The sequence below is a fragment of the Giraffa tippelskirchi genome, chromosome 12, assembly GCF_054371585.1.
Source record: "Giraffa tippelskirchi isolate mGirTip1 chromosome 12, T2T-mGirTip1v1.2.pri, whole genome shotgun sequence".
Lineage (NCBI taxonomy): Eukaryota > Metazoa > Chordata > Mammalia > Artiodactyla > Giraffidae > Giraffa > Giraffa tippelskirchi.
The window spans coordinates 93,003,307-93,015,572 of NC_137286.1; the positions used below are offsets into that span (position 1 = coordinate 93,003,307).

Here is a 12,266-nt window from a genome sequence, read left to right on the forward strand (position 1 = left end):
ACATTATGTCTCCATTATTCCTTGTAATTTGGGTTACAGAATGTGTAAGGACAGGTTATTTCCTTTGAAATTCCTGCAGCCATCATCTGCAGAGGGAAGATCAGCTAGCAGGCTTAGGTGGATGAGGAAAAAAGTGAGGAGTGTAAGATCTAGCTTTAATACTGGCAAAAGCTGAGAAAGCCCAATTTTTCAGGATCTTGATTTTTGAAATAGAGATTACAGTTGGGGGTTTTTCTTCCCTAACCCTCCAAAGTGCATCAACATTTCTGGCAACTGTGAGCAGTGACCTGATAATGCTTTTGCTCATAAAGAGAACTTGCTCAGGGCCACCTGCAGGCCTGCTTTCCTAGAACCCAGTGCGAATAGTTTGTTAACCAACTTGAGAAACTTATGTAATATCAGAAAGATACTGGTTTTCTTGAAAAGAATTTACTGACCTGTAGGGCTGTCCCTGGTGGTCCAGTGGTTTAGACTCCACGCTTCCAATGCAAGGGACTCAAGTTCAATCCCTGGTCAGGGAATAAAAGCCCACATGCCACACGGTGTGGTCAAAAAGAATTTACTGACCTGAAACAGAACTTGTATCAAGAAATTTATTTTAAAAAATAGCATGGCATCCTGGCAAATCAGTCACATCACATCCACAGCCTGGTGGAGGAAAAGTAATTTTAGTGGGTCAAGTTTCATCACTGCAGTGTATAGATAACATGGATTTTTATCAGTAGTTGTTTTACATCAGGAATCTTGTTGACAAAGAACAATGCTCACTGCAATAAAACCTCCATCCTGAAATATCACCATACATGACTCAAGCATTCTTGATAGTTAGTTCTTTGCACATATGTACTTAAATCATATAGTCACCTATTAGGCAAATAATTTAATGATAGAACACAAGAATTTCTTTAAACACAGTATTTCAAGCTACTATATTTTTGTCTGGAGTACACATCTGAAATGGTACAGATCGTACCTAAATACTGAACCATGAGTTAAGTGAATAGAATGAAACAAACAAAAACACTATTCTGACTTAAGTTTCCATTCCTTACTCCCACTCACTCTTAACTTGCCTCAGAGGGTTTCTGTTGAAGAAATTCAGTTACATCCTTGCAGGACAACACAGGAGAAATAGTACTGCCAGTGGGCCCTGGAGGAAGCCTCTTCCTGGGAGAGCCAGTCCCGTCTGTTCTTTTGGCTTCAGTCCAGGCCTGTCTAGATGAAGCACTACTCAGTAGCTACTGACCATTTAGATATGGAGAAAAGGTAGGTAGAAAAAATGCTTTTCAAGAAAAGGCAACGGAAGACCTGCCATAACTTGAACCCATCGGGCACAACGCTGAGCATCCTGACTTCCTGGCTTCTGGCAACTGGCTAGAGTTACCACCGAGGCTTCAAGGAGAACAAAACCTTGCAGAAACTAGAGGTTTCCCACAGAGACAGACATACGGCTGAGGACTGTTACTAACAACACATCAGCCGCTAGGGCCCATTAAGACCTCTTTATCAGAGCCCTGGGTGGTCCTGGGATGGGGATGGGGGCGGGGCAGCTCCCTTACACCAGAGGACAGAGAACAGGTGCCCCTCCCAAGTCTGTAGAAACCCGATGAACTAGGGTTTGTGAGTAGTGCAGACATATGGCATAATTTAATAAAATGACTTGTTTCATTGATCAAGTCACACCCCAGAGACCACATCGCTGAAATTCACCACGGCCAGAAGCCCACGTCAAAAGGCTCTAGTGCTGGAAAAGCCCGACCAGGAAGGACCCAGAGACAAAAATTCAGCCCAGTTCAGCCCTGGCACCCCTCACAGGGAGGGCAAGTCCTAAGGATGTCTGAGAGGAGAACCCTTCGCCCAGGAGCATCCTATCCCCAGATGCAGAGCCAGGGCCTCTCTCGGCTTCCACGCTCTGCTCCCTGAAAAGGCTTCTGATTGGCGGAGGCGAGGAGAGCATGGCCCAAAGCGGATAGAGAGTCCAAAAGAAGCCCTGGAATCCCATCCAGGCCAGGCCCCAGAGACAGAAAGCAGCTCAGGGCAGCTGTCAGCCACTGGCTTCACCAAGCACCACGGCGCCGTCTCGTCAGCCCCTTCCTCTAGCTCAAGCCCAGCAGAGGGGAGTCCCTTGGGAGAGGAGGGCAGAGAAGCAGGCCCTGGGCTGCTTCCCAAAGGCTCCGGGCCACACCCAGCCCTATGTCGGGGCGCGGAATGTGGTCCTACCTGGAAGATGATTGGCACTGTTTCCACAGAGGAGCATCCTAGGAGAATCCAGCATGCTTCCTCTGAAACGTCAGTCGAGAACGTGAAAGCCACACCAGTATGCAGGTACATTCTCCTTTTTAACATCTAGGAGGACATCTTAAGTTTTCAAGCACCACAGGAAAACATTTTAAAAACTGTACCCACTTAGTATAGTGTACGTGCTAAGCAGATTTTTTTTAAAAGAGACCCTATATCTAGAATGGGACCATCCTCATGAAACATGGTTACCTCAGGTGTTTTTTTTTTTTTCCTGATGCGATTTGAGATGAAACATGGAACTACACTGTGCTTCACTCACAACACATAACCATCTAAACTGCATGGACACATACAGGTTTATGCAAAAGCCCTTGATATAACCAGATTAGGTCCCTCAGACCAGCAGCCCACCTACCCTGCATGTCCCACCATGGACAAGAGCAGCAACTTTTCTATTTCAATACAATTATGGGCAGAAATTATATGCTATAAAATAGAGGCTCTTCTATAAAGTTTAAGGTAGAAGAATGGAAGACCAAAAAAAAATATATAATAATTTGCATGAAATCAAAATAACTCCACGTTGGTCTTGTACTCTTTGAAACCCTGAGATGAACTGCAGTCCTCAAATGCCTGCACTTGGATCGAGGTTCGCCGCAATGCTTCAGTATGCTTCGAACTGGTTCATCATCAACTTCCTGCTGTATTCATAGGCCAAGAAGAGGGCCCCGTTGGCAGGGAATGCACGAATCAAGGTAGGTTTCAGTCCAGAATATAAGGCCGGTACTCCTAGAAGACAAAGGGGTGATCAAAGACTGAGATCCCTCCCCCTTCTTCTTGCAGATATCCCACGAACCCGCACAGCATGGATATTTTTACACTTACAAATCCAGACAATAGAGCTAAAACCCAATAGTTATGGAGCAGGTTTCCCTGGGCTAAGGGAACTAAACAGTCTAGTGGAAACAAGGGCAAGGGTAGGTCTCCCAGTAAAGCTGGCAAACATTCACCAATCCCGTGCCTGTTAACTCCTGGTAGACGGATGTGGCAGAGTGGGGCCACATGGGCCGACAGAAGGCAACCAGAGTCACAGATGGCAGTGGCTTTGCAGCTTCACGTGGGGGCGAGGACCATGAGGCAGTGGGCCAGGAGAAAGAACGTGGATGAGGTCAGAAATCTGACTAGTATCAGCTTTCCAGTATCAGTACTGCCCAAGGCGGTTCGGAAGATCCAATCAGATAAGGGAGGTGTAAGTACTTTGTAAAACTGTGAAGTGTAATGCAAATTGAAAAGGGGTTACTGGGGACTTCCCTGGTGGTCTAGTGGCTAAGACTCCTCGCTCCCATTGCAGGGGGCCCAGGTTTGATCCCTGGTCAGAGAACTAGATCCCACATGCCGCAACTAAAGATTCTGCATGTCGCAATGAAGATTGAAGATCTCACATGCTGCAACTGAGACCCGGTGCAGCCAAATAAAAAAAACAAAAGGGGTTACTATTACTAATAGACATCTTATGCTCTATTTGGGGTTAAATCGGTTTCTGCATATTTACTGTGCTCACTCTCAAGAGACGTGCATATGCCAAGTTTTAAGATGTATAGTGAATGTAGCATAAAACCGACTTTATACAACCACTACTTTAAAAAGTCTTTATCCTCCTGTATAACCAAAACCTGATAGCAAATAACCTTCAGAAACTGCTTAGTGCCTTTCTCATTCCAGAAGTCTTAGCGTTAAGGATGTACACTGTCTGAAATGTCTTAGCGATTCCATCAGAGCTCAGCTTGTGATAATATTGCTTAAAACAAGTGGTGCTAACTTCAAAACATCCATCCTCTTAGACAAAAGTATATACTTTAAAAAATCCCTCCAGGCTATTTAGAAAAAAAAAATCCTGGCCCAGAGGTTAGGAGTCAGGAGCTTTAAACATTCTTGAGAATAATGAAAGAACCTAAAGAAAGGGGTTTGAAAACAAATCCACAAGTGTGGGTTATATACACAGTTAGAAAAGGTTATGAGGTGGGGGAAACAGAGCCATTATCCATGTGATCAACTTCAACAAGACTAGCGGTGAAATGACTGCTCTCTGTACACACCCCACCTCTGGTTCAGCCAGTGGCAGACTCACCTTCATTTTTCACGATGCTTATAAAGGTTCCGATAAAACCCGCCTGTTTTCCAGACATGGAAAGAACTTGAATCCTGGATTTGATACAATCCACTGGGTAAACAGCAAGCCACAGGCAGATGCCACCAAACCCACCACTTAACATCAAAGGGGCAGGGCCTAGAGGAGGAAATGAGCAAATGGTATTTGGTCTCGAGCCCAGGTGATGTGACGTTCCCAGAGGTCAGTGCAGCAGCGGCTGCAAGTGGGTGCAATTACCAACACGGAAGCTGCGGAGCACAGTTCTCTGGGGCAACGATCTAAGAGCACAGGTTCCTTGTGATAGCCTGGGGGTGTCCCTCATGATGCCAGGACCAGGGGCAGCTCCAATGAGGGTCAGATTTAGGCTGGTCACTGTGGCCCTCCTGCCCTGTCCTCCAGAGGCCTGCCCCCCACCCCCCGCCAGAACCAGCAGGCCCCAGCAGCATGGCAACACCCCGCCACGAGGAGTAAGAACAGAGGCCATGGAAACACAGGCTGCATCTTTTTTCAACTTTCTCTTAAGTATTTTAATATATTAATACCCTACAGCCCCGATTCTTCTTTTACCATGAAAAACTAAAGTTATCTTGTTAAACATGACAGTTAAGCCTGGGAGCACAATGGTAATCAGAACAGGTCCAAAACACTGAATGGAGGTGTTTAAGGAAAAAAAAAGTAATCACCCACGAGCCAAGCGGGTCAAGCCGCTAATGAAGGTAAATGAGAAGGAAGGACCCTTCTCATTGCTCTCAAAATACTATCTATCAGGGGGATTTCCCTGGTGGTCCAGTGGTTAAGACTTCACCTTCCATTGCAGAGGGGCATGGGTTTGATCCCTGGTCAGGGAGATAAGATCCCACATACCGCACAACCAAAAAAAAAACCAAAACACAAAACAAGCAATGTTGTAACAAATTCAATAAAGACTTAAAAAAAAAAATGGTCCACATCCAAAAAAATCTTTGGGGAAAAAAAAACACTATCAAGATTTACTACTAAGTTTAAGCTTATTCAGAGATGCTTTACAGGTGATTTCCCCCAGGAAAAATGATGTCTGCAATCTTCCTTAAAATGGACCTGGAGAGAATGCACAAATGGTATTCCAGTAAAATAAGTTTGGGAAGTCTTGCTCCAGCCCCTGCCCTGAGGAAATTACGTAGGTGGGAGGAAGGTGTTAGCTACCACCTGCCACCACGGTTACTCCCTGGCATCCAGAGGTGCCTAGGGCCAGGCGGATCCGCCACAAGGGGGCGCTGTGCAGATTCCATAGCAACCACCACCACCCAGAAGCCAACACTTCAAACCCACCTGTGGTCCCGGCCAACAGGCTTACCTAATTCGTCTTTCGATCTCCCCGAGGCAAAAAATGACCGGCTCAGTTCATAGGCACCAAAAAAGAAGAAGTAGCCTGGTACTTCTCTAAGTAAAGTACTTGAGAGTCCATGGTAGAAGCCCAAGGGGCCATCCTTCCTAAAGACAGTCTTCACGACAGACCAGACTGTGCTGGGTAGAGACACAGCGTGACAGTTAGGACAGCGTTCACACCCATCCCGTAGACCTGATGGAGCTCTGACCACCACGCAGCTCATTTTATAAACAGAGCAACCAGAATTCCAGCCCTAAAAGGCTTCTGTGGGAAGGAAATCTCTCAAACAGATACAGTTATTTTATAACAAGTTTATTTCATCACTTGAGCTAGTCCATGTAAAGATATTTTATTAAAATGAATGCATACATTTCTAGAAATCATTATCAAAGATCTAAAAGAGCCAATTACACCCATTTTCTCAATAGTGAGTAAGTGAATTACAATGCGATTGTCCAAACTCAGCGAGAATAAAATGGCATTGTTCATGCCCAGTCCCCTTACCGCCCTCAATTTCTATCTCCTCAGCCTTTCTTTTGAGCTGCTATATTTGAGCGAACTGGTTGTTCAGGTATTTAAAAGGAGCCTTACATGTTACTTAAAGGCAAGAACAAAAGAAATTCCAAGAGCTGAACTATGTCAGGCTAGATGCACCCAGTATTTAGTTCTTACTGAGGCATGTGTGTAAGAGTTTTTCCCCTGAAGCAGATCAGAGCCTGAGGCAGCCAGAACGCGGCACTCTCTGTGCGGGCTCTTCTTCCTGATGGTGTCGGGGTGGGGGTGGGGGTGGGGGCAGGCCTGTTCCCGAGAGCACCAGAAACCAAGCTTGTCGGCTTGGCAAGCCCCTCGCTCCTCACTGTGTTTTCAATAGGTGACCTGGCTTGGACCAGAGAGGGATCAGGCCCTAGGTAACAAAGGCCACCTGCTTCTACTGATGATCTGCCTTCCCAGGCATTATCCACTAGCCAGTTCCTGCCTGCAGCGCCCTCTCCTTCTATATTGAAGAAGTAAAGTAATCCAGGGTTTCCCTGATGGCTCAGCAGGTAAAGAACCCGCTTGCCAATGCAGGAAAACACCAGAGATGTGGGTTCGATCCCTGCGTGGGGAAGATCCCCTGAAGAAGGGCATGGCAGCCCATTCCAATGTTCTTATCTGGAGACTCCCATGGACAGAGGAGCCTGGCAGGCTACAGTCTGTAGGGTCACAAATGGTTGGACACGACTGAGTGACTGATGCATGCATGCACAAAGTAATTCAACTCAACACAGTTAGCCTGGTTCCAATCCATGTCTCAACCCTCAGCTACCATATTCCCAGCTTGGGCACTGCTGTACCTAAAACATGTTTTCTTTTGTGCAGGGTGTCCATCTACCAGAATCTTTTGGATCTAACAATTACTTTCTTTAAAAATACTTTAAACTACTTTCAAGAGACAACTTTCTGGGTGCTGTTAGTGTACTATTCATCTGGGCTGCTGCTGCTGCTAAGTTGCTTCAGTCATGTCCGACTCTGTGCGACCCCATAGACGGCAGCCCACCAGGCTCCCCCATCCCTGGGATTCTCCAGGCAAGAACACTGGAGTGGGTTGCCATTTCCTTCTCCATTTGGGCACCAGCTGACAAAAAGGTTCATTTGTGACTTTTTGGTGGAACTGCACACTTGAGATTTCCTATGATTTCTGGGTGTGTTTCTGTTACTGTGTGTACACTGTATTTCAATGAAAAAAAGCATTAAAGACTTTTGAACCTCTAGGCTATGAATAATAGATTCAAATCAGTTGTAATGAATCTCTTGGCTGCAGGAAATAGGGTGCTATTACGAACCCCATTTTCATTGGAAGGAAACTCTGAAAATGGTCAGTTTATCTACCAGTTTTCCCCAGTAGTTTATTTATTGGCTTTTGAGTTAACCTGAGAAATATCCATGACCAAACCTTTAGTTAGTTAAGATAAATAAGCAAATTTTGGGATGAATAAGGATAATAAATTGTTTTTTAATTCAAATGATAAATAATAATGTATGTCATTCATACATTCACGGGATAACTCAATCACTGAAGACTTGCTAAGCTTACGAGGGTTTAATGAATGTTTTCAGAATTTGGGCCCTTTGTAGGTATACTTAAAGGATTTATTGTTGTTTAGTCACTAGGTCATGTCTGACTCTTTGTGAATCCATGGATTGTAGCCTGCCAGGCTCCTCTGTCCATGGGATTCTCAAGGCAAGAATACTGGAGTGGGAAGCCATTCCCTTCTCCAGGGGCACTTGAAGGATTAGGGAAGGGGTAAAGGAAGTTACCACCAGGATCTGGTGTGATCAGCAAGAGCACTGATGTAAAACTGGGGAGTGAGCAAATATTCATCCCAGAAGCCAAACTGGCACCTAGGCAAGCTCAGCCTCAGTTCCAAAGCTGCTGCTGTATGTTTCCAGGTATATATGGAATCATGCCTTAGGCTTTCCACAGGCCGAATGAGGTATAAGCCCTGCTTCTCCACTTTTAGGATATGAAATATTTGCCCACAGGGACTTCCCTGGTGGTTCAGTGGTTAAAACTCCACACTTCCAATGCAGGGGGTGCAGGTTCGATTCCTGATCGCAGCACACCTCATGGCACAGTCTTTCCCCCAAAATGTTTTTTAAAAAGTTAGGAAAAATAATAAATCATTGTTGCTAAAAAAACAAATCTTTCGCCTACATTCTGGGGTGGGTGGTGGGTCCAACCATCACAGACTGTCTATTCAGAAAATCATCCTCTGATTGGTGGGTGGGGTAGGGGGGAAGTGTTTGGAGTAGATAAGCTGTTTTGCCTCTTAACTATAGCATAATGTAAAATTTAAAAATATTCATTACACCAAGGCAACAGAAATCTGACATTTGTACATGGGCAGCACTTACTTCTGGCTTTTGGCTATCTTTCCCGACGTCTCCATCTCGTACATCGTCTGCAGCCGGCACTTCACCAGCTCCGTGGGGCAGAGGACCAGAGCAGCAAAGGCAGAGGCGAAGGAGCCAGCAGCTGCGTTCTGCAGATCACTGGAAGGATGCAAGCACAGGCGGCCAGTTATTCCTTCACTCGGCACTGGGCATGCTCCAACACGGATGGTAAAGCAGAGTGAGCACAGGTGGAGAGGAACGCTCCTTCAGCACCCACCAGGCACCCACCAGGCTTCCTCTGAGGAGCCCACCACCCCGTGAGGGTGATAGCGACACCCTGACTTCCAGGGAAAATGATGCTTAAGAGATGATTCCAATGGGCTCAGTCACACAGGTGCTAAGTGGCAATGCTAGGCTTCAAACCCAGGTCTCTCTGATGGCAAACCCACGCTTCTTTTATTAGTCATAGAGCTATGGCCTGGACCCCACCTCCAGATTCCAATGTTGAAGCATTCACCCTCCATGTGATAGTATCTGGAGGAGAGTCTTTGGGGGGGGTAATTAGTTTGAGATGGGGTCTTGATGTGATTAGTGGAAGAGACTGGAGAGCTGGCTGGTGTTCTCTCCACCGCATGAGAGGAGGCATCCCTCTGCAAACCAGGAGACGGCCCTCGCTGGACACCAAATCAGCCAGCACCTACCTCATTCCTAGACTTCCTAGCCTCCAGAACCGTGAGAAACAAATGTTTGTTTTTAAACCACCCAGTCCAGGGTATTTTGTTCTAGCAGTCAGAGCTAAGACAAAAAGTGACACAGAGAAACCAAATATGGAAGAAAAAATTCCCCAAGGTCCCACCACCCCAAACACATGCTCCATTAATACTTCAGTGTGTTTGCTGCTGAGCTTTAAATAAAACTAGTTTTCAAGCCCATCCCTATATGCCCTGCATCCAGCCCAGAGCAACCACAAGTGTAATGTAACTACTACAGATGAAACTAAGATCATGGCATCTGGTCCCATCACTTCATGGCAAATAGATGGGGAAACAGTGGAAACAGTGACAGACTTTATTTTTTGGGGCTCCAAAATCACTGCAGATGGTGACTACAGCCATGAAATTAAAAGACGCTTGCTTCTTGGAAGAAAAGTTATAACCAACCTAGACAGCTTATTAAAAAGTAGAAACATTACTTTGCCAACAAAGATCCGTCTAGTCAAAGCTATGGTTTTTCCAGTAGTCATGTATGGATGTGAGAGTTGGACTATAAAGAAAGTTGAGCACCGAAGAATTGATGCTTTTCAACTGTGGTGTTGGAGAAGATTCTTGAGAGTCCCTTGAAGAGACTAGATCTGATAGAGTGTCTGATGAACTATGGACGGAGGTTCATGACACTGTACAGGACACAGGGATCAAGACCATCTCCCCCCACCCCCCAAAAATGCAAAAAAGCAAAATGACTGTCTGAGGAGGCCTTACAGATAGCTGTCAAAAGAAGAGAAGCGAAAAGCAAAGGAGAAAAGGAAAGATAAACCCATTTGAATGCAGAGTTCCAAAGAATAGCAAGGAGAGACACGAAAGCCTTCCTCAGCGATCAGTGCAAAGAAACTGAGGAAAACAATAGAATAGGAAAGACTGGAGATCTCTTCAAGAAAATTAGAGATACCAAGGGAAAATTTCATGCAAAGATGGGCTCAATAAAGGACAGAAATGGTATGGACCTAACAGAAGCAGAAGATATTAAGAAGAGGTGGCAAGAATACACAGAAGAACTGTACGAAAAAGATCTTCACAACCCAGATAATCACGATGGTGTGATCACTCACCTAGAGCCAGACATCCTGGAATGCGAAGTCAAGTGGGCCTCAGAAAGCATCACTATGAACAAAGCTACTGGAGGTGATGGAATTCCAGTTGAGCTATTTCAAATCCTAAAAGATGATGCTGTGAAAGTGCTGCACTCAATATGTCAGCAAATTTGGAAAACTCAGCAGTGGCCACAGGACTGGAAAAGGTCAGTTTTCATTCCAATCCCAAAGAAAGGCAATGCCAAAGAATGCTCAAGTGAAGTTGCTCAGTCATGTCCAACTCTTTGTGACCCCATGGACTGAAGCCTACCAGGCTCCTCCATCCACGGGATTTTCCAGGCAAGAATTCTGGAGTGGGTTGCCATTTCCTTCTCCAGGAGATCTTCCCGACCCAGGCATTGAACCCAGGTCTCCGACATTGTAGGCAGACACTTTACTGTCTGAGCCACCAGGGCATGTGAAGAGCTGACTCATCTGAAAAGACCCTGATGCTGGGAAAGATTGAAGGCGGGAGGAGAAGGGGATGACAGAGGATGAGATGGTTGGATGGCATCACCGACTCAGTGGACATGAGTTTGAGTAAACTCCGGGAGTTGATGATGGACAGGGAGGCCTGGCATGCTGCAGTCCATGGGGTCGCCGAGTCAGACATGACTGAGCAACTGAACTGAACTGAACAGATGAAAACCCAGGATAAATTTTGAACCAAAAAGCTGCTCATCACAAAAAGATTTTCTCGCTCAGCTGATGACCTCCTGGAGCTCAGCCACAGAGGGGCATGGGTGTGGTATAGTGGTGCCATAGGAGGGGGACAGCCACTGTGTCACCAAGCTCAATGCTTGTAGGGCAGATGGCAAAGCTGGAAATCTAGATGGAGGAATGAATGCACACAAATACAGAAAGAGAATTCGCTTCATCCTCATCTCACGTGGGTTTAGTACCACCAGCCTGAGGCACCAGCAGGGCTGTGAAGCTGGAACCCACTAAGAGTTCAAGAATATGGGGAAAAGTACGTGAAACAAATTGCCAGGAAGACTCCTGAGAGTTCCTGGACGTCAGCAAAGGAGATCGTCCCCAAGCTGTGGGGCAGTGTTCCATTACGAGAGCACCACTGGTTCGTGTGGGAACAATCTTTAGTTGGGCTGAAGAACTGAGCTCCTCACAGCAACGCCTGGCCATGACGCTGACCGGTTAAATCCCAGCAAAAGGCTGTCACTGACACAACTAGTACAACTCACAGACCTCCAGAAGACCCCAAAGGTAACTCCCAGGGCAGCCTGCCAGGTAGAAAGGTCCCCTCATGATTTATCTCCCATCTGGAAGTAGATGCCCAACAGACCTGCCACATTCAATTGTCCTAAAGTTACAATAAACCAACCCACTTATATCAATGGACAGTCATCAGGACAGGAAATCAGAAGGAAACACAGGTCTTAAATGACACTTAAGACCAAAGAGACTTAACTCATATTTATAGAACATTCCCTCAGAGAGCAGTATACATTCTTCTCATGAGCAAATGGAACATTCTCCATAATAGGTCACATGCTAGGCCACAAGTCAAGCCTTGGTAAATTTAATAAAATTGAAGTCATATCAAACATCTTTTCCAGCCACAATGCTATGAGATTAGAAATCAATCACAAGAAAACTATAAAAAAAACAAAAAAACACACCAAATATGTGGAGACTAAACAATATGTTACTAAGCAACCAATGGACCATTGAAGACATCAAGGAGGCAATAAAAAATTACCTACATGAAAAGCAACTATACTTCAATTTTAAAAAAGTTAAAAAAATTTCCTAGAGACAAATGACAATGAAAA

General features: G+C 45.5%; 1 protein-coding gene across 10 annotated transcripts in view; it reads right to left on the bottom strand.

Moving 5' to 3' along the window:
* Positions 1-579: 579 nt before the first annotated feature.
* The window catches only part of SLC25A15 (solute carrier family 25 member 15), a 36,658-nt gene continuing 24,971 nt past the window's right edge, over positions 580-12,266 (bottom strand). For all 10 annotated transcript variants that reach the window (XM_081547736.1, XM_081547729.1, XM_081547728.1 and 7 more), the window contains 4 exons: positions 8,652-8,789; positions 5,724-5,893; positions 4,370-4,528; positions 580-3,030 (listed from right to left, as the gene is read on the bottom strand). In XM_081547736.1, coding sequence (XP_081403862.1) covers positions 2,906-3,030; positions 4,370-4,528; positions 5,724-5,893; positions 8,652-8,789 — 592 coding nt within the window. In that variant the 3' untranslated portion in view covers positions 580-2,905. The remainder of the gene's footprint in view (positions 3,031-4,369; positions 4,529-5,723; positions 5,894-8,651; positions 8,790-12,266) is intronic.